The sequence below is a fragment of the Neodiprion virginianus genome, chromosome 2, assembly GCF_021901495.1.
Source record: "Neodiprion virginianus isolate iyNeoVirg1 chromosome 2, iyNeoVirg1.1, whole genome shotgun sequence".
NCBI lineage: Eukaryota > Metazoa > Arthropoda > Insecta > Hymenoptera > Diprionidae > Neodiprion > Neodiprion virginianus.
The window spans coordinates 6,735,508-6,757,272 of record NC_060878.1 but is presented as its reverse complement, the minus strand read 5'-3'; the positions used below and the strand labels follow the sequence as shown (position 1 = coordinate 6,757,272).

The 21,765-nt window shown below is 33.8% G+C and overlaps 1 protein-coding gene across 6 annotated transcripts in view; it reads left to right on the top strand.

Annotated features, from left to right (window-relative positions):
* Positions 1-21,765, top strand: part of LOC124298243 (protein phosphatase 1 regulatory subunit 12A) — a 46,693-nt gene that overhangs the window by 6,555 nt on the left and 18,373 nt on the right. For 3 of the 6 annotated variants that reach the window (XM_046750005.1, XM_046750001.1, XM_046750000.1), the window contains exons 2-15: positions 5,486-5,616; positions 7,256-7,374; positions 7,713-7,872; positions 8,973-9,117; positions 9,388-9,503; positions 9,839-9,984; positions 10,958-11,098; positions 12,249-12,331; positions 12,806-12,932; positions 13,121-13,232; positions 16,218-16,355; positions 16,755-16,919; positions 18,861-18,989; positions 20,253-20,442. In XM_046750005.1, coding sequence (XP_046605961.1) covers positions 5,486-5,616; positions 7,256-7,374; positions 7,713-7,872; positions 8,973-9,117; positions 9,388-9,503; positions 9,839-9,984; positions 10,958-11,098; positions 12,249-12,331; positions 12,806-12,932; positions 13,121-13,232; positions 16,218-16,355; positions 16,755-16,919; positions 18,861-18,989; positions 20,253-20,442 — 1,902 coding nt within the window. The remainder of the gene's footprint in view (positions 1-5,485; positions 5,617-7,255; positions 7,375-7,712; positions 7,873-8,972; positions 9,118-9,387; positions 9,504-9,838; positions 9,985-10,957; positions 11,099-12,248; positions 12,332-12,805; positions 12,933-13,120; positions 13,233-16,217; positions 16,356-16,754; positions 16,920-18,860; positions 18,990-20,252; positions 20,443-21,765) is intronic. The other 3 variants (XM_046750004.1, XM_046750003.1, XM_046750002.1) reach the window with 3 other exon arrangements.

Here is a 21,765-nt window from a genome sequence, read left to right as displayed (position 1 = left end):
CTCCCTATCAGATCGACTACTATAATAAGTAGTGGAAAGAAGTTCTCAATTAGAAATGGTATGCGCGTTTTATTTTTCATTTGAATAACGCTGATAAGTTATTGTCTTTGTCTAAGTATAATTACAAATATGTTTTTTTTTTTTTTTTTTTTATCCAAAATGAATATCAATTCAAGGTATATACAATATTGTCAGTACGAATTGGAAAAAATCTTGAGAATGCCTGACGCGATCTGTTATGCAGCTATGGATCGATGATGTTGATAATGATGATATTCAATAACGAATAATACTGCATATACAGTCATATAAAATATCGCATCAGGAATTCTTAAGATTTTCTACTAATACTACTGAAAATATACCTTGGATTCGTATAAATTGTCGATTTTTTAAATGTTTGTTAGACTTGGCAATTTTCGACGTCCTAGTAATCATCACTCTATAGAGAACATATAATGTTTACCGGTACATCGTCATTTGGTGGCGTTAAATCATAGAGAAGAAAAATTTTCAAACAATTGGGAAAGATTTGGAATGCAGATAACGAAAGCTTGTGTATTGAAAACCCGTTAGAGATAATTTTTTTCAATCTACGGTTTATTTTCACAATTTTTTACACGAACCCTCCAAAATTCTAGGGAATTTTTTTTCCCCCCATTTCGTAGACATGCATACGCGCTCCAATATTATATGCTTAAATTTGATTAATGGTATGGGATAGGAATGTTCGGTTAGTAAGAAATGCTTGTACTTTTTGTAAACGCGGTGAATCAGACGTAGGTACAAACAAAAACGTTTATACAAGTTACGTTGAAAAATAGTCGTACTCTTAATTATTATTTTTTTTTTTTTTGTTCAAGTTTCTCTTTTGGATCATAAATTTGAAATTGAATAATGGAAATTTTTATCAAAAGCATTATACGGTAAGAGGAGTAAGTTGAAAACTAGAGCCTAAAATAGTATCCTAATATAACGTAATATATATATATATATATACACATATGTATGTATAGAATAGACGCAACATGGAGCCTATGTATATAACCATTTAACTTACGCAACAGGCAGTGACGTCAGACTTCAATTTCGAATCGGTGCGTTTGTTTGTTACAAAACTTGCGCCTCACAAAATGACGCGCGAAATCAAAAGGAGGCATTATACGTATAACGGATATATACGATGAGTCTGAAGTTAGTAACGTTGAGCGTAACGAAACATTGGAGAGGAAAATAAAAAGTCGCTATTATGCAATTTTTTAGTGACTTTGAGGTGGCTAAGTTTTGAAAATATGAATTAATTTTGCTTTATTATAATTTATTGCATTCAGAATTTCCGTTAATTACGAAATAACGGGTTTTTCGAAACACGAATCATTAAAATAATCTTATTAACTTCAGCCTCATGATAAACGATCGATTCCTGTGTAATATTTTTTTTACGCGTGTAGGAAATAATTATCTAGATACTTGTAGTATTCTATAATACGTATGCTCGATTAACGTACCGTGCATGTTCAAATAAATAAATAAATAAATAAAAATCAAAACTAAAGTCGTCCAGGTTACTATTGCGATGCGTATCGTTGAAATTTGTAAGCCTGCAAAGTCAGAAAATATATAATTACGTTGAGAATATTTTTGTACCTACTCTTGTATAGTAAATATTATGCTTTGCGTAAATATATACAGGGTGTTGCGTATTAAACATATCGGTAAAATATCTGGTAAATTATGACAGCGCGGCGCTGCTATTTAGACAATTTGTTACATCGTTGTATGTATATTCAGTTTTTTGAAAATCAACGCCTTCAAAGTTGTTACGAAAATTTTGAAATAGCGTTTCTAAATACAATGTTTCGTTACTAACTTCAACATCGTACAGATATTATCCGATTAGGTACACTCGGCGTGTCTGTTGAAAAATTTTCCCGGCATTCATTTTTAAAATTGCAAGTTTTTTTTCTTCATGTTATAACGCAAAAGTTTTTAAACGTGGTTTTTCTTACCGTGAATCCAGAAGTTATTCGCCTTACAAGTGAAAAAATGAACAATTTGAGCTGGAAGAAGTCTAAATGGGATCAAAGTGACAAGATTACGCGTTTTTAATATTGTGATTCAAGTCGAGAAGTAAAGTTTATAGAAAACAATGGCAAGATTGTGAAAAGTACGGAAATTGAACCATGTTGAAGTTAGTAACGTTAACGCAACGAAACATTATGAAATAAACCGTTGTATAATTTTAGACCGAATTCCAAGGAGTTTGGCTTTTAAAAATATGAACATGTTTTCTTTGTTATGATTGACTAGCTGAATGCTGAATTTCATACAATCCTCAGGTTGTGAAGTAACGATTTTCCTAAACATGCATCGCTTAAAGTAACGTTACCAACTTCAACCTCATGAAATTAATTATTTGTTATCTTTCAAGTTGCACTTCTGATTTTGTTCTCTAGCTGAACCCTTTTCTTATGTAAATATTTCTTATGTAGTGCGTCGGAAGGAGAAAAAAAATTGTGGATAACCGGGTCAGCAAGTAATAGAATGTTAGGTACAGCAAAACCGGACCTTTTTTACATTCTGGAGCTACCAAAAGAACGTTAGCAATCTCAGGTTACACAGTGGATCCCTTATTTCCCTAAAGTACCCTTTTTTTTTTAGTCTCCTATAAGCACTCTAAAACTGAAGGTTTCCCCTAAGTATACCCTAAAGCAGTTGCCAGTTACTGTTTTTTTCATGAACCAAAATGGACTGAAAAAATCAATTTGCTGATTAACATAGGAACAAAAAAAAAATACACTGAATCTCAAAACTCTCTTATATTTCACAACAGTATAATTTTTACGGTTTAATTAAGTATCGTTATCCATGAAATACGTTCGTTCATCCCAAATTATTTTGTTCGTACGTTAATTTGGAAATATAAACATTGTTTTCAAGTATCATATTAATTTTTTCAGTCCATTTTAGCTTATTAAAAAAAAAAAACAAATTACAAAAACATCGATGATTTCAATATATATTACATTCAACATTTCAATCGTCCCCCGGCACGTGTTAATATTATCCGAAAATTTTTATATTCATAGGGAATATTTTTTTTTTTTTATCATAACATATCTTATATTTCGGGTAAAATTGATAAAATTCCAAAACGGCCAAAATAATGGACACTTTAGCTGTGGGTATCTAATTTTGCTCTATTTGGTCCGTACTATGAAAAAATATTGGAACCCTAATACCCCATCTATCTTTACAAAGCCCCTATGTTGTAAATCCTAAATCGTAAAAAAAAAATCGAAAACTAGCCTGGGAGAAGGTTACTTTTTCTCACTAGAGCGACCTGTGTTTTTTTCTGTCAACATACTTCCGTTTTTCGTCCGACTTCTAAAATGCACGCACTGATTTCGAATACATGTAACAATTACAGAGGGAAGTTACGGTTTTTTGCTATTAAGGAAAATATGCAATTTAGCATATGTCACTCGATGCGTTCATCATATGATGCACTCTGCATGAAAACCACGTTAGCGGTGGTCGTCATACGGCACTAATTGTAAGTACAGTGTTTGAACTCATGAAATATAACTGATTTCGTCACACCCATGGATTTTATATTAAAAAATACTACGTTCGAAATAAGATTTATTTCTATAGGTACGTCTTTCATGTATGCGTATGTAGGTACATTTATACAGGAAATTAATAACGATTGCTCGGGTTATAAAAATTTAAATATACCGTTCGAAAGTGTTGAAACGTCGTTCTACCGACTTTCTGACTTCCCGACTTGGGTAGTTACTAAAATTGAAGCGATAAAAGAGGAAGGACGAAAGGTATTATGCACCTACATCCATTCTATCAGCAGAGGTACTCCGTTACACAATAACTGTACCGATGCTGCATCTTTAAGGTTTTCATCGTTATAGTTTTGAACTTTTTTGATAAAAAATCATGCCCCGAATTGGTCTAGCATGCATTTGTGCACCGTAGAATCGGTGGTATAAGTAGGTAACGCAGTTGCTCGTAATGCGTTAAATTGCACGTTTCTAACGGAGAGTCTCATCTTGGAGTCGTGTATAACATAACCGCGGGAGTTGTGCTGGCATCGAGGCAAAATTTCTAAGCGGTGCAGACGTTCTTGATGAACGGAGTGTAGCCGACTGAGTAGCTCGAAGCTATTTAAGAACTACGACATTTGACCAATAGGTTAATACGAGCTGAATGTCTCTTTTGGATCGTCTTGCGTAGGATTTTGTATATTATAGACGCGAATTCAGGTATCGTTCAACTCTACGTGGCTGTACAAAGTGTTTTTACAGTTTACTATTTATGCCAAAATTCACACGGAGAATGATAATTTTTTTATCTTATAAATACCTTGACCCGTTTTTACTTTACGGATTTCATTATACATTTTACCTCACAGCTTGGGTTATGTCTTGTGTTTGTACATATATTCGTGTATTACAACATTTGTAGAATTGCTTTTTACCAAAACATTCGCGGTCCACCGATATTGTTGGTGAAAAACCATTTCTCATTTAAGGATTCAAGTAATGATGCAAAATATCATCGTAATGCTGTTTCATAAAATCATGTGCATAACGCATGTACATAAAATCGGCAATGCAAATTACTCTGGAGATATGGAAAGAAAAAAAATAATTTCCGCAGTACCACCGGGTAGTGAAAAGCGCCCTAGAAGCTCCGACTGACAAGACTGATCGGCTTTACGGAATGACCCAACATTTAGATTTAATTTTTTTTTTTAATTTTTTTTATTTTTTTGATTGTTTTCATCTATAACGTACAATTTAAAGGTGCGAAGCGGTTTGAGAGATGCGAGAACTGGCATGGTTCATTAAGTCCTTGAAAAGATCATTTGTAAGAGGTATGCAAATGACGCCGAGTATTTGTTTAACGAGTAATGGAAAGCATAGATACAAGTGAAATAATAGATGACGTTAATTATCCGGTATACATAATAGTTTTCATAGTTGGTAGTATATAAGCAATAAATACCTACCTGTAGGATCTACGCATATTACATATTCCAAATTTATCTAACACGTGTATTGCACAGTTTTATAAATGTGCGGGAAACATGGCTTGGCGGGTCAATCAATAATAATGCAGGTTTTCTTTCTGTATAAAATCGCATAGTTTTCATTCAACGAGAAATACAGAACTTGATGAAGAAATAGATAGCCAAAAAAAAAAAAAAAAACATTAAAAAAATACTTAGCGATGAAAAAAGATGAACGACAACTTATCGCGTTAGTCGAGCCACATTGCTATGGTGGTTAATTATAAAGACAAAACTCATCTAAAGATATAAATAAAAAGATTGGAATGTTCTTGTTATTATCAATGCGCTGTACAATTTTGACTATAAATTCGACTCAAATATGTTGAACAACATTGGGGTAGAACCTTATATTTTATTAAATTTTATTAAAACCGTATGAATTGTCTTTTTTAGGCCTGCATTGACGATGACTTGGATATGGTGGAGTTTTTGGTGGAGCAGGGGGCGGATATCAATCGTGGAGATAACGAAGGATGGACGCCTCTTCATGCCACCGCCTCGTGCGGATTCATATCAATTGCCAAGTACGTCTCTACGCATTTCCATCTTCCCTTAGTCCCATTTGTACTGTTGCTGCACATTAGAATGGCTTTTAACCCTTTCAGTCACAGATTTTTCAACTCAATATTATGGCCTGAATATTGTCACTCGCTGGTTTACGGAGTCGCTGATCACGAATCTGAAGTCGGAATTCGATCATTTCTAATTCCAAAATGGCGGTTCCAATATGGCGGATGCAAAATCGAAAAAACTATGATAATTCGATGATTCTGGCCGAAACTTGTTACTCGGGGGTTTTTGTAGTTATACGAAGTAACAATTATCATTTTAAGTTGTAACTAAACGTTGATAATGCTAGGATATGGAATCCTTGAGGTGGGGCGCCAAGCATCCCATTGTGACTGAAAGGGAAACCAATAACATTTGTATCATCTATCACCCGATAAATCTTGTCGCAATTTAAACACCGGCATACAATCCCAAAGTATACCTGGCCGTCAAGACTACTCGAAACTTTCGTGGTCGATTAATTAATATACAAGACATTGTTGCTGCGAAGATTTGAAGACATTATTGAATGTCGTTTACGAGAACACGCAAAGCTAGAGTTAACTTCTTATGGGTTGATGATACTTATGGTAGGTGTGCCGAAAAGTTGATCTATTATTTTCGAACAAAATTGTTAGGCTTTAATATAAAATTGCTGAGAGCATAGTATAAAATATTACGAAAGTCCGTGCAAAAACTGACTAACTTGTCGATATCCGTTTATGAAAAATAACCGAAAACAGAAATGAAAGCGACGTTTTATCGGCGACTGGAACCGGTCCCCTCTGTCCTGCAGTCGCAGAGCTTTCAAACCCCATTAAGGGCATGTGACAATTCTATCTTACCGACCGAGTCATTTTTGATATCCGAATCATCTGAAACTGATGCAAAAGATTACACCGTAAACTACGTGAAAAGAAAATCCTGGGCTTATTCGCTTACTTGTGTTTGATTGGAATTGTTACACAATATCCAATAGCTTGGAGCCACTTGATTGATTAATAATATGACTAGTACACTGTGATAATTGGAGTCCAACCAAACTAGGAGTGGATACATCGAATTATGTTTAACTAACAGATAAAATTATAATACGATTATTAAACACAATTAATTTTCAATTCGTTTCTTTCGAAATAACCTAGGAATTTTATTTAATTGTCTAGTATAACATGTATCATACAAATAAAGCCAATAAATGTAATATACATATTGGTTTTTACAACAAAGTATTTGTTCATACATAAAGTACGTTTTTGTGAACGTGACTGAGTGTTACATTAATCGTCGATACTTTTTTGAAATATCGAAAGTGTTTCCACATAGAAAGGAATTTTTAGTTTTTTTTTATCAATGTTGCTTGGTAAAAAAAGGTAAAAGACCATTTTCAAAAATTGCCTTAAGATTTATGACTGTGAAAAATGTGGAATAACTACGCAAAGGATAATGTTCCATGTAATATATCATATCCTAGAGTTACAGAGAAATCAGTGACAGTGAATGCATAGATTGTATTCGGTTTCACAGGAATCAATTAGATATGAAAATGTAATGCAATTTACCATTAGTTATCAATGAGGCATGGACATAACAAAATGTATGTGTGGCTTCTAGATACCTGATAGAACAAGGATGCAACCTAGCAGCTGTGAACAATGACGGGCAATTAGCCGTTGATATTGCAGAGAGCACCGAAATGGAAGATATGCTTTACAAGTTCATCAACGAAGCTGGTTCGTAGCACTGTCATACTTTGCTCGCCATATTCTTGTATTTAAATCAATATGCAAACCCATTACAAATAAATAGGGGGGCTTTAGATCGCAAACTTATTTTTGCACACAGTCTGTTGCCTTCATCGAGACTGGAACAATTGAGATTGTGTACACAAAAGACATTTTATACTCATCTTATTAATTTGCTAATGAATAATTATTCGATTAATCAATAAGTAGATTTTACAAAGGATGTCGAAATGAGTAAATTTCATTGCATAGTTCCACTAATGTTATGCTGGATTGCAGTGAATTTAAGTTAGTTGATTTTTGGTACATCCTTGATTGTCCTTTAGGTATAGATATTGATCAAGCTAGGAGCGAAGAGGCAAGGTTAATGATGATCGATGCCAGAGCTTGGTGTAACGGTGCCCCCGGCAAAGACGCAGTCCATCCTAGGACAGGAGCTACCGCACTTCACGTTGCTGCTGCCAAGGGATATGTGAAAGTCATGAGGTAAGATATGACAATTCGATCTCTTCTTTAAAAATTGTATAAATCAGGGTAATAGCGTTATCAGAATTTTCTCCATTTTTTCGTACAAGTGTATCATTACTGTAAGATTTTTCTACAAGATGATTGTGACTCGATACTATGTATTTGACCCTGATGATTCTTACCATATTCTTATTTAATTACATACAACCCATGTTCGTTCAAAACAAATAACTCAGGGATTTTCCTTAAAATCTAACTGGATTTAGGTTCAGTAAATAAATTGAATAAACTAGCATAAGCTGCAACCTGAGGGATCATAATACAAAAACGCTTGTATAGAGTTCAGTTCCAAATCCGTGAATTCTGAATCTTAGGAGGCCATCTTAGAATTGTACTTATATTTGACACGTTTAAGAAGGAATGTTCTGTATCATATCTACCTACGTCCGAAAAGAATGATGGAATACTATTTAAAAGAAATATGACCAATGTTTGTTTAACTTGAACGAAACGTACGAGGCAAACTTGTTTTTTTTTCTTGTCGGAACAATGAGGGAATTTGATTTCAGCTAATTTGCCGGCACCCTGCAGGGTAAGCAAACGACGATCTATGCTTATAGTTATATAGGTAATTCCTAAAATAGATTCGAGATTGCTTACGGTTCCGAATCAGTGCACCATTGTGAACTAGCTATGTATAAAATAATTGACGATGGAAAGATATTAGCTGAATTAAACTTTACTTTTTTTATTTGGAAATCTTCGTTTACGATTCTAAGTAATAAAAGATTGTACAGGGTGTTATGACATGACGGCACACACCGTTGTGTAATAATAAATTCAGTGAAAACACACACAGCATAAATGTTTAATGAAAACACGTTAGCAATTTATAAGGTTGTCTAATCTTTGACAACGGCAACAGAGAAATAGGGTTTCTTTTTATTTTAGTAAAGTCATGTTGCATGATTGGCTGATGGCGACGCGTTTATCATTCCAGCATCGACACAAGAAATAATGGCTTTATTGTATAGTCTTTCACATAAAAATTTGCTAACACGCCATATTCCGGTCAGTTCGCACCATATGCACCCCTATAAGTGTTTTATATTTTCTAGCATCCTTTTACAAGCATCCTGTGATGTGAATGCGCAAGATCTTGATGGATGGACTCCCCTGCATGGTGCAGCGCACTGGGGTCAATTAGAAGCTTGTAAAATGCTTGTTGAAAAATTCTGTGATATGGATATAAAGAATCATTCTGTGAGTATGATAAACTTTGCTCATTCTTATAACAATTGTGCCATCGTATTAATGATATTATATTAGCAGCTCTATTCCTAGCAAACATTGATAATAATTCTTTCTTTTTCTCACATAGTTCTGTGTATTCAACTAACTGTGCGTAACTCATTCACACATCCTATGTGATGGTATCAGAATTACAAAGAAAATTCTCGCACGACTTTTGCGTGACACAAATAGAGCACATGTAAATAGCAATTTTGAATACTTTTACTATTTGTTTATCAGGGACAAACTGCATTCGATGTTGCGGATCCAGATATATTGAACGATTTAGAGGAATTGAAACAGAAACAAAAAACACTGATGAAGGATCACCAAGGAAAGTCGTCTTCAATGAAACGGTAAGTTTTGTTATTTTCTATCTGATTCCCTTCCAAGATCTTGATATTTGATTAAAAGGAATAAAAAACAATCGTTTGTAAAATATCTGATTTCAATCAGTCGTAATCAAGTTGTAATAGTGCTGTAGTAGTTTACACTGTTACAACCTTGGATAACGTGGTTTTGTACACCTGATAAGTCGATGTCTTTTTTTTTGGCATGACAGCAAGTAAAACGAGTAATATCACTCTAACAACCTGACATACAGATTAATATAGGATTAAGCTGTGTTACTGTGGCCAATATCTCAAAAACCCTAACATCAATCTCACACGTATAACTTGATAATCTGCAGAGAATTCACGAATGATGAAAATCCAGTGGTCACTCAAGAAGGCTCGGATATCTTTGACAGAAAAACTCCAGCCAAGGTACTGAGAGTTGAAGTAAAAATTCAATCCGACAAAGAAGATTCTGGTTCCACTACAAACAGTGACGTTGGTGAGTTGATATCTTACATTATATTTATTTTTAGAAATGCCTCGTTAATTCGATTGTTGACAACCGTATTTTACTGACTGCAAAAGTCTAAGGTGAAATTAATATTAGAAGCAAAACCGATTAAACTTATATAATTTTTAATAACTCAAAATTGGCAGAAAGCTTACATCCTATACATGGTATGCCTGGACGTATGATTCTATTATCTAGCTTCAAAGCCGTTTAGGCAACATTCGTTTGACGTAGCCCTTTGTAAGGCACTTACATCTAAAACATTACGTAGTTGATGCCTATTAATGCTTCAAACTTTGGAAAAATGGTAGAAATAGCGATGATAACTCAATTCCATTTAGTGTATCACCTCTATTCCGACAGTTGGAGTGCATGTCTCGTATACACCTTTTTATCACTATTGAAGCAAGTACTATAGCCAGCAACGGCGTATCGGTTTGTTTGAAAGTCATATGCCTTGATTGCAACCAGTCTCCGAGAGACCATTTTTCGAAAATTTATTACTCTCAAACAATTATTGGATATTGTACTGTGATTTTTGCCGCTATCCGCAACAAAAGTACATCAATCACTTTGCTTTCAATAGAGATCATAATTGTGATAATTGTAGAGATGTCTTTCCCCTAGACATTGTGTACATTCAGATACAGGCATTTAATATCTATCATGCAAAGGAACATTACCTCATCAAACTTTTTATTGATTGCGTATCTTAGCTGAACTTACTGAATTTTGGAGATTATTCCAATAGGAAGAAGATGGGGAAATTTTCAGATCAACTTCTTCGTTTCCACTATAATTTTGTTAGTGCTTAACACAATTTTAACCCTCCCAATTTCACTGTATGATATTTCTTTGTTAATTGGAAAATACCTTTAGAAATTTTCCTCAAATTTAAAGTTATAGAAGTTAGCTTTTTAAAAGTAATTTCAATTCCTTTTTAAAATTGCTGCGAGGATAGAAGGTCAAGTCGAAACGGACATGGAAGCGAGTGATGGTGAAGGTGATTCTGAGACTAGCTCTCAAACTCACTCTTCCACCAATTCTGACCACTCTAATAAATCCAACCAATCCGACCACTCTGCATGTTTGACAGATGACGGTGAGTCCCTTGGTCACTGTGAAACCAATCTGTAACTGGATCAGATCATATTATGAATCTTATTAAACATGTGCATGTTGTAAATAGTTAATTCAAGTTTTTTGACAAAATTGATATTTATGTATATTGTTCACGTATTTCAGTTGTTAATAAAAATTCACCAGGCACTACTATTACCGTCATCACAGACAGTTAAGAGTTACTAAAACTTTACAGTTCTCAAACAGTTCTATTACTACAGTGACAAATCGATATTTGTTTATCATTGTCTTCAAAACTTGCTGAATATGACTCTGCGTTAAAAAAAAAAATGAATCTCTTATTTCTCTTGCCTTTACTGACAATGAGTAAGGTTTTCAAATTTCCCATTATCAATTGCGAGTTGGTAATGATCAGCATACTTTTGAAATTTTCCAATATTACATGTTTCATTATTTGCCTCATAATGACTTTTACTCGTACAATTTTACAGGCTCATTAATTCTTTACTGAGTATTGGCGATGTGTTATAAAATATCACACTACTTATTCACTGTAAACTCGAGACTATTTCGCGCCTACAGTCTTCACCTGATCAATCTCTCAACCGTTAGTTAATGCTCAATTCGCTATCCGACTAGCCGCTATTACTGTAAGAACTGGAGATGTGAAAGTGGACCAACACCAGCGAGAATTTGTAGATTTTCCAACAGCAAACACTATTATTTTTCAATGACGCACTGTTTATTGCTAATTGAATAATTTACTATTTATTACCTACCTATGATTATAAATTAAATGGAACGTGCTGTGGTAACACGGAATATCTTTCTGCACTGGAAAAGCATGGCGTGGATCACGTAATAATTGTTACCAGTCAATCGTGACGGAAACTGAGAGCTTGAAGTACAATAAAATGGAACAGCGTACTGCTTATTGATAGTAAAGAATGATCGGCCTCTGTACAGTCTTTCAGTCTTTATATTGTAAATAAGTTTATCAGAAGTTACTAATTGCAAAACTTTTATTGCAATATAATCATCATTTTACCGTGTTTCACAGTGATTGTATGTGTCGCATGATGAACGTGGTTGTACGTAATCCCTCGAATACATTTGTACTTACCTTTGATTCAGGCTTGATAATCTGTAATGTTGAAAAATATTTACAGAGAAGAAGAACAGAGTGAACAGGGATGAAACTGCAGCAGTGCTTCCCTCATCACCAACGGAAACCAATAAAGTTCCTATTCAGGTGAGATTATTTATGTTGTCAAATCGCCTTATTAGGGGTAATTTGATTAACAAAATTGACTACGTGTTCAATTAATTTTAAAAGCTTTGACAGTGGATACTGTACGTCTAGTGATTCGCAACAGTTTGAATCAATCGATGTTTTATGTGATAAAAAGGAAGAAAGTAAAATGAATTAATCGAAGGAAAAAATTCGTGGTAGTAATTTAAAAAATTCACTCATAAAGAATAACAATGACAATATAGCGTTAAAAAGATAACTATGAAGTGGGGCCCAGTTGAAACATCATCTTTTACCAATGAAACTACTCTGTATAAAATAACTAAAGAATCTTTTCAATATATTTGCTCCTGATCAAGAAAATTCCTAATAACATCTTGGTCTAAGGATATGCAGATTATTATAAAAAAATGTCGTATACATGACTGATCAACTGCTTTCAAAGGTGACTGAAAAATTAATTTTTTATTCCAGGCTCCAATATTGCCACCTAAACAACAGACTGATAATAATGAAGATGGAGCCATCCCGTCCTGGCGACGCTCTGGCTCCTTTAGAAGTAGAAATCAAGAATCTGAGACGGCAAATTCCATACCTACCAGTAAGTTATTCGAGAATATTTTTAAGAAGCGCTTCATAAATTTCCCGTAACTTAGTCATCAGTCACGTGCGTCAGCTGGAAAGTGAATTTTGTATAAAGATATTATTTACTGTTTAAATGTTTATTTTGTGCGCGGGATATCAACTGTAAACGTTAATATCAACGGACTTTGATGTTTACATCTACAGGGATGGAGGAGAAAGAAAAACCGTCTACCAAGTCACCCAGTTCACCGAACAAAATAACCCCAGATTCAGAGGTAGTACTTAGAAGAACACACAGCTTTGAAACTGATGAAAAGTGAGTAAAAGCTTTCACATCTGCTTTGATATTTTTTCAGGTCACTCTAGCTGTAGTATTATGCAAATTTAAAAGTTTTTCAACATTCACGGGTTTCTCGGGCTTTGAAATAAAGTACCTAAAGATGTGCATCAGAAATTGTATCAGACTTTAAAATTCAAGCGCCCATGAAATGAGGAATCAAGACACTTGACTTTTTTAATTATACTTCAGTGTTGAGAAATTATTTTTATTGAGTTGATGTACCATACCTATTTTCAAAAATCTTTATTACTACAATAATTGATTATTAATCTATTCGTATGACCTTAACGGGTTTCCGAAACAAAAATATGTGGCATTCTGACTGATAAATGTACTATCGACATCATCTGATGTTTCATATCGATAATACATTGTTTCGTACAACGAACAGAACATTTACTTGGAAATCGAAAGAGATTATATGTTTTTGTGTTCTAACAGTTGTTACTCCCGCATCTTAACATGATGTTTGCAACTAACATAAAAGTTCTGCATTTGAGACAAATAATTTAACTTCAGTGGTGTAAAACTATAGTTTGCTTTAATTGTTCAATAAGTTTCTGCTAGTGCAACTACCTACCATTGCTGCAATGGTATATCGAGAAATCATGTGAAAACTAAACATCCCATCCACCTGTGAGCAGGTAACTGAAATGACAATCGATTAGCAAGTTTAGTACCATGGGTGGATGTTAAAAATGGCAGTAATCCAGCTGTCGCTTATCAGGATTTATTAAAAAGTTTTGGAATAATATCAAGAGATTAACTATATTAAGTGGACGAAAGAAAGTAGGCGGTGAAAAATGTCCTGCTTTTAAAAATAGCTTCTAGTCATGACTGTAGTACCGATTTAGAATTGGATTGATTTGCAAATTTTCAAATTTTCGACGATGCTGGGTTCTTTTATAAGTTTGTCCTTTACGGAGCCCAGAACTTAGTTAGCCAATGTTGAATCAATACAATAACCAATGCTCATTGTTATTTTATCTAAAAATCCTATGTTTCTCACCACCGACGTCTTTTAATTCACTTTAAGATGGCTGCACAACTTAACTGCAGTTCAAAACGTTTTTTGCTAATTGCAAGTGTGACAGCCAACATCATCGATATTGCTAGCATCCATTGGTAGCATTCACCTTACTGATGGACTGTCATTTAAATTGCGCATTTGTAGCTGACTCCGATGTTTTGTTTCCATATTATCTCTCGGTATTTATGAAACTGGTGATATTGATTCATCATAACACAAAGTGGAAAATGCCAAATACTGGCAATTTGTCAAATTGATGTACAGTTATGATTAACTGAATCCAGTCCCAGCTGAACCAGCATCATTCTTTACAACCTCTTCCATATTTCTACGTTTTTTTTTGTGTCTATCGGTTCCACCACATTTGATTTTTTCACTTATTTCCGAAGTTCTGTGCCCGTATTTTAAAATCTTACACCGTTTTCTTCATTCCTAAGTTTCACCTCCTCCACATTACGTGACCTGTTCCCTCTTTGCATAACTGGCAAAATTTAGGAATAGCGACAAAAAGTGTTATTTTTTTTTTCATATTCTCCCTGTTCTATTAAATGAAAGTATACATTATGTTATTACCAGTGTGAATGATAGAAAACTCGTTAAACATTTTATAATATGCCCTGAAATTTTGGTCAGAGGAAAGAATTAGTTAATTATTTTTATCATCTTCCTTAGTCTTTTGTATTTGTTATCGAGACTTTCATGCATGGCAAGTTAGCAACCTCATAAAAAATACTGCTGAATTTCTTCTCACTTTTTTACCCTAGAAGTTAATTAGGAATATTAAATTCAAACCTGTCAATAAGTCTCATCTGTGGTTCGAATTATTGGTTTCTGTAATTCAATTACTGTAGAGTTAACATATGTATATGTAACTTTACATCGAATATTTAAAAGTAATTTCAATTATAGTAACAAATCACAGGTATGCACATTATGCACGCAGTGCCGTATATAATTTATTTTTTCTTGGTCCTTGAAAGTTAGTTTTTTTTTTCGCCATGCTTCACTATGATTAGATAAAATAGAAAAAAGGTAGATCATCACCAGCAAAAATTTCAGTTAATACCAGATTTCTAAAAATCGCGAAGTAAATGAGAATTTTGTTACTCAGATTGAATGTTTGCCCCCAAATTTATTCCCAAGATATTTTGCAATGATAAATACTCATATTCATATTAGGTTTATCTGATTATTGTTTCGATTTTGGTCTAGACGTATAAGTTTGATATGTAGAGTCTAGCTGGATTGAGATGACAAAATTGTTCAACAATCTTTTTGATCAACAGTTGGAACAGAATATTTTTCATCAACAGAAAAAAAAGTAATAAATATTCTAAACTAGAAGCTTGATGAATAAAACTCAAGTTAGTTTTCTTTATGTCTGTAAATATGTAGAGTATGTTAGATAAGGAAGGGCATAAAAATAAGAATTTTTTAATTTTACTGTGATGAAAAAACAAAAATAGCGTGCCCATCGGTACTTGAATACTTTTACAAAAATCTAATGTTTAGCTACTGTAAATATATCATGTTGATTGAAAATATTCTTCTCCAATTGTTGGTCAAAGAGCTTTCACTGGATCATTTTCACATGCTCAAACGGCCCACCCTTTGAGATTCTAAATTAAATTTACACATTCAGATAGTCTAAAATAAGTATGCAATGCTCGATGGATTAACCATACTTGATGGGTACATTTGGTGAAAAAGTCTTTTGTTTTTCAATTCAATTAAACTTTCACACGAAGTCGAAGGAAATTTGACGATGTTATTCAAAGTTACTTTAATTCGTGTGAATTCATAAAGCTGCCGAAAGTCTCCTAAAGTCAGGTGTGCGTTTCATGAAGAATGGTCAACCCTTCGGCAGCGCTTTATGTATGTTAAAATGCAAATAGTATAGAGGTGTGCATGGTGTGGCGCATGTTGTGCAGGTTCTATAAGCAGTATAAGGCACTGCAAGCTCGCATCAAGGCATCTTCTTGCCCCAGTCTCCATCGTTGCAATCCAGCTTCTCCTACTCACACCAATACTACGACTGCTCGTTCTGCGTCTCTACGCGAGACTCACAGGTATATGCGCTTGCTCTAATTTTTCTTCCTTCTTATTTCTAATATTTTTGTTTAATAAGTTAACTTTGCAGATTTAAAAAAAAAATTTTCCCATATAACACGTGCTAAGTTTACGATGGTCTGTAATTTATTGAAATATTGCTTGCGTGTTTGCCGTGTTGACTCATTTATTTTAACATGATTCGCTTTTTATCTTAACCATTGATGTTTTGTATTGACTAATTTTTAATGCTTTGATTATACGTGAAATTTTGTTCAATTTTGAACTGAGCAATTATTAATACGAGTGATAGAATTTATTCTATTCATTGTTCCATGTATCACAGTCAAACCTATAGTACTGAAATCTTGGTTTAAATAAATTTTGAAGCAAAATCTTTATTTTCTGCTACGTCTTAGGCGGAAAGAAGTGAAACTGAACTTGGAACTGACCAGGGTGCAAACTGGATCTATGCCATCTCCTACGTCTCTACCTAACACAGCTACTACGCCGGTAACTAATACCATGTCCGCTGCAACGGGAACCATCACAACAAGTCCGGCTCCAGCCAACCAAATTCGTAGGTGTGTATTGTTTTTGTTTTCTCATGTTAATTGTAAAGATTTTCTTTAATCATCCAACTTTATGTATGCGTTCCATTACGCAATACCAATACCGAGCCTGAAAATACGTGTTTGATCCTACCACTGTATGAGAAAAACATGTGGTAAAACATGCACTGAATTGGTGTGATTATTTTGAGATAGTCGCAATGTAAATACAAGGAGTCCAAGAACGATCGGAGATACTCGTGGCAGTATACACACGCATTGGTAGATGCCCCCGTTAAAGATTGTGCGAGGAACAGCATCATTTAAAATTTGTCCGAGGCTTTGTACAGACCTGGATAAATTGGAACACCGAGAAAAGTCAAGGAGTTACTGAAACATTTGTGAAAAGCGTTGTAAATTTAATTTAAATCTGGAATTCACTATTTAGTAATTATGGTATTGGTATTCCTAGATATTTACCTAGTGTTATTATCGTAGTACATAATATGCAAGCATTCGGTATTCTACAAGTTTTTGATCTAAAATTTTTCCAATTATCGAATCGAATCGTTTGTCATGAATTTTATCATTTTGAAGATTGAGATTTCATAACATATATGATGAAAATTTCATTTTTGCATCTGTAATAGAAAGTATTTCTGATGAGTTTTTTTTAGCAAGTATAAAAAAGTACAAACAACTGAATCGATTTTGATAACTTATAATAGAAACTGTGTATATCTGACTTTGAAAGCAGAAACCATGTGATACCTATTCTGATGCACAGAAGTACTTGGTGAAATCGATTTCAAATCAGACAGGCACGTTTTATTCTCAGTTATTGAATCAATTTCTTATCTTCTATTTAAAGGAAATAAGAGTGCTCGCATCAAACTGATTCGCGAAGAAAAAAAAAAAAAACTTGACAGTCCTATGAAGTTTCTCTTTGTAAAGCTGTGAGTGCTAGTTACAAAGAGAAGCGTCGAAATTTTGTTTTTTAAATCGTTTATTTCTTTTATTATGCTCTAAACTTCAATCGAAAACATTTATAATCCCAATAGTTTCACAATATCACCTGAATTCAGCTGGTAGATGCAAGCGTGTAGTAGAACGGTATGATCTAGTCTGTAGGTCAGGAATTACCAATGGATAAAAATTCAGATGTGCTGATATTTGATTCCTGGAGGAGGTGCATTTGATTTGGTTAAACATTGAGCCTGTATTACCTAGGTTGAAAGTTGAGCCTTTCATTCTGTATTGATACTCAATCGTACTATGGAGCATATTGAGAAATAGTCACAAGGGCTTATTTTTGTACCTTGAAACAATAAGGTTTGTTTAACAAAAAACAAAAAAAAACAAAAAGAAAACTCTCACTCTGAAAATATACCAGACGAGTTGTTGAAATTTATATCAATTAATCATTATCCTATCTTTGATATTATATATTCCATTATGGAGGACATTGATTCACGTAAACGTATAATTGGATCGAAAACGTGAGAGCAATTGTTTGAAGGAGCCTAGGATGTTTATGCATAGATTCGACTTACAGCAAGTCTTTCACTTATATACCAGACGCGTATAGAAGTAGTTCTTTATTTTCCTAAGCATTTCGGAATTTTGGAATCACTGCTGAAATTTATTCTGTAGATTCTTTCTTTTTGCTCCCAGCAATAACCAAGTCGCTCATTCATAACTGCACATTTTTTTTTTTTTTTTGGAAAGCCTTCAATTTATCGGAACATTAATAATATCCGATGATCTGTTGAACTCTGCGACTTTTTGGAACTCTCAATTAATTCTTTGCTGTCGGATGTTGATAGCTGTGCGTAACCTAGGTAAAAGGCTCATGTACGATAATAAATATATTTGTTTTATGGGCTAGGCGCATCAGATGTGTCTATTGGTAACCCCTTTTTGAGACTATAGTCTGTATTGTTTGATGTAATGTTGTTTGGTATCACGGGGTAGCAATCATCCAGTGGACACTGCCCCATCGGGTATATCTACTCCAAATTCAACCACAGCGACTCCAGTTACTCCAACTACTCCTGGAGGAAGCAAGCTTAGTCCTGGAAATATCTTCAAGAATTTCTTCAAGTGCGTAGTAACGACTTGATTCGGAGCTCTTTTGAAATGCGTGGTTTTTTTGTTCATTATACATTCGAGTGTAAAATGCATGATTCTGTAATGCTCTATTTTACTTGTTTCAGTTTCAACGGTTTTACTTAAATACCATTTTGTATTGTACACATTAAAATTAAGTTTGTTGTGTTTTTTTTCATTGAATCAGAAGCAGTTCATCTTGCTTTAGCTGGTTTGCAACAAAAAAAAATTGTTATTTATATTGATTTCCAGTGCAATTGTCTGTTTTTTTGAGCCAAGTGAGTGGTGTTTTCAATGCAAATTGATGAAGATGGGACGATGACAGTCTTCTAAAGAACTATTATTACACGCTGTTCTACTGCCCATGTATATATGATAATGCTTGGTAATACCCAAAATTGTACACCGATTGTACACCCTTCACACAACTTCTGATACTAGATCACCCGCTCCTTACTCTCTCGCTTGTGCTTTTGATATTGTCTTCCACTTTAGTCCAGTGGACAGAGGTTCTTTCCCAAACATAAAGCTAGACTAACTTTTTTTTTCAATAAATAACAGGCACTTGAGTGTTCTATAGCGATAGATTTCGGAAAATCGTGTATAATAATGATTCTTGCAACGCATCTTGTTAACAGTGGATCCTAGAACAAAAGCAGCACCAATTTGAAAGTTGAACAGATTCCCTGTAATCCCTTTTTATTTAAAATTGTCGTACGAATCATAGATTCGTAGATGCAGCTTCCAAAAGTAGGCATCTTTATCTTAATTTAGCTATTATTGATGACTCAATATTATCACTTTAAGTTTGCATAATTTTTAATTGCTTGATATTTTTTTAGTGTAGTGAACTGCCCAATGATTTTAGATGTTTTGCAAATAAGTATGCCATTTAGTTGAAACTTATGACTTATAGCATCGTTGTGGACATATTTTGAAATTTGATTTGTGACTTGAAAATTGCTCAAATTTCATGTTATTTATTACATATATATGGACCAAAACATACAGAATATATGGAATTAAATAGCGTGCCCAATTTTCCCTGAATTATTATTCCTTATTTTATCGTTTTGTACTCTCACTAATTTTGTACATTTTCATATCAGAATTAATTTTTCTTTCAGTGCTCGATATATAATACATATAAGTGTAATAATTTATTTATTCTTTATATAATAAAATAAGATTCTAAAATGTTTCTCAATTCCAAACGCAGCCGCAACACTTTATTGAATTATTCGATTCCTTGTGCAGATCCTTTGTGCCACCAGTTCGCGATGAGGAGAGTGAAACACAAAGAAAAGCGCATGCTAAGAGGGTACGAGAAACGAGGCGTTCCACTCAGGGGGTGACATTAGATGAGATAAAGAGTGCGGAGCAGCTGGTAAAGAAAAAACAGCAGCAAAACAGTGAATCACCCGCTGTAACAGCACCCTCAACACAGGTAGAATTTCCTCTTTTTCACATCACTAACAAATGTATTAAACACTCAATGAATTTTATTCCTTCTTTTAAAACGTATCTCTCGAACGAAACAATCGCCGAGTCTTCGGAAGATGAGTTTCACGATGCACTTAGTAATTTGGATATCAGTGAGACGCAATTCTCAGATATTGGCGAGTTGTCACAAAAAAACTGTGCCCACGTAACACGCAAAGCTGAGCTCTGTAATTGCAATAAATTGCATCCAAAATGGAATTACAAGTCAATTGTTAGGCGCAAATTCAATTCACCGGAGAATATTGATGACATTCTGAAAAGGCAGAATTGGAACTATAACATATCAGCTTTTTCACATAAATCAAATTCATTAGGGAAAATCGATGATAGTTCAAAGAAACAGTACGAGGAAAAACAATTAATTCAAACGGAAGCTAAGATAGGTGAAGAAATTTTAGGGAACGGAAATCGTTGTGTGATCGTCAATAAAATGATCGGGTTATTCGTAGCTCTTGCTATACCCCATGTGGTCTTTCAATCAAATCGAATATAATTAAATTAGGCTGTGATGATATAATTTGAGGGTATAAAGAAGGTGATGAATCGACTGAATAATATGATGATTAATAAATTTAAACGTAGAACTACTTTGTGCTATCTCTATTGGAAAAATCAAATTTCTGTACGTATAAATTGTGATTAAAATAAAGTTTTGCACAATTTAATTGAAGATTAGTTTACATTTTCGGAAAGAGGCTAGAAGAGAAGGTGTAAAGGATGAGCAACGATTTGTCTTCCATTTGTATAAATTTTGGAACATTTATTTTTACTTGGCGTAATACGAGTCTTGCCGCTTCTCAAATTATTATTCCTCTTTACTGGTAAAATAATAAATTAATTATTTCAACTGCATCATTCCAGATCAGTATTATTTCCATTTGATGATGATTACTGTTAGTAACACAGTTCAAAAGAAGTATAATTAATCATGTTGTACTGAGAAAAATTTATATGGTAATTCTAAGTTCTGAAAATGATTTTGTATGAAAGTGAATCTAAGAAGTATAATTCATGTATTTCATGAGTATATAAAAACAGTAAATATAGAAAAACCTTGATATGTCTGTAGTTTTTATTCGATAGCCAATTGACCTTGTAGATCATTCCTTTATTTTTCTTTGATAATTGAATTACATATCCTTAACTTCACCGAATAAACTGAAATTTGGCAGAAATATAGTGACTGGATAGGAAAACCAAGTGGTGACTGGAAAACATGCGCCATAGTATTGTTGAGGAAAAATTGGGGTTGCAGGTTTATTCAGTT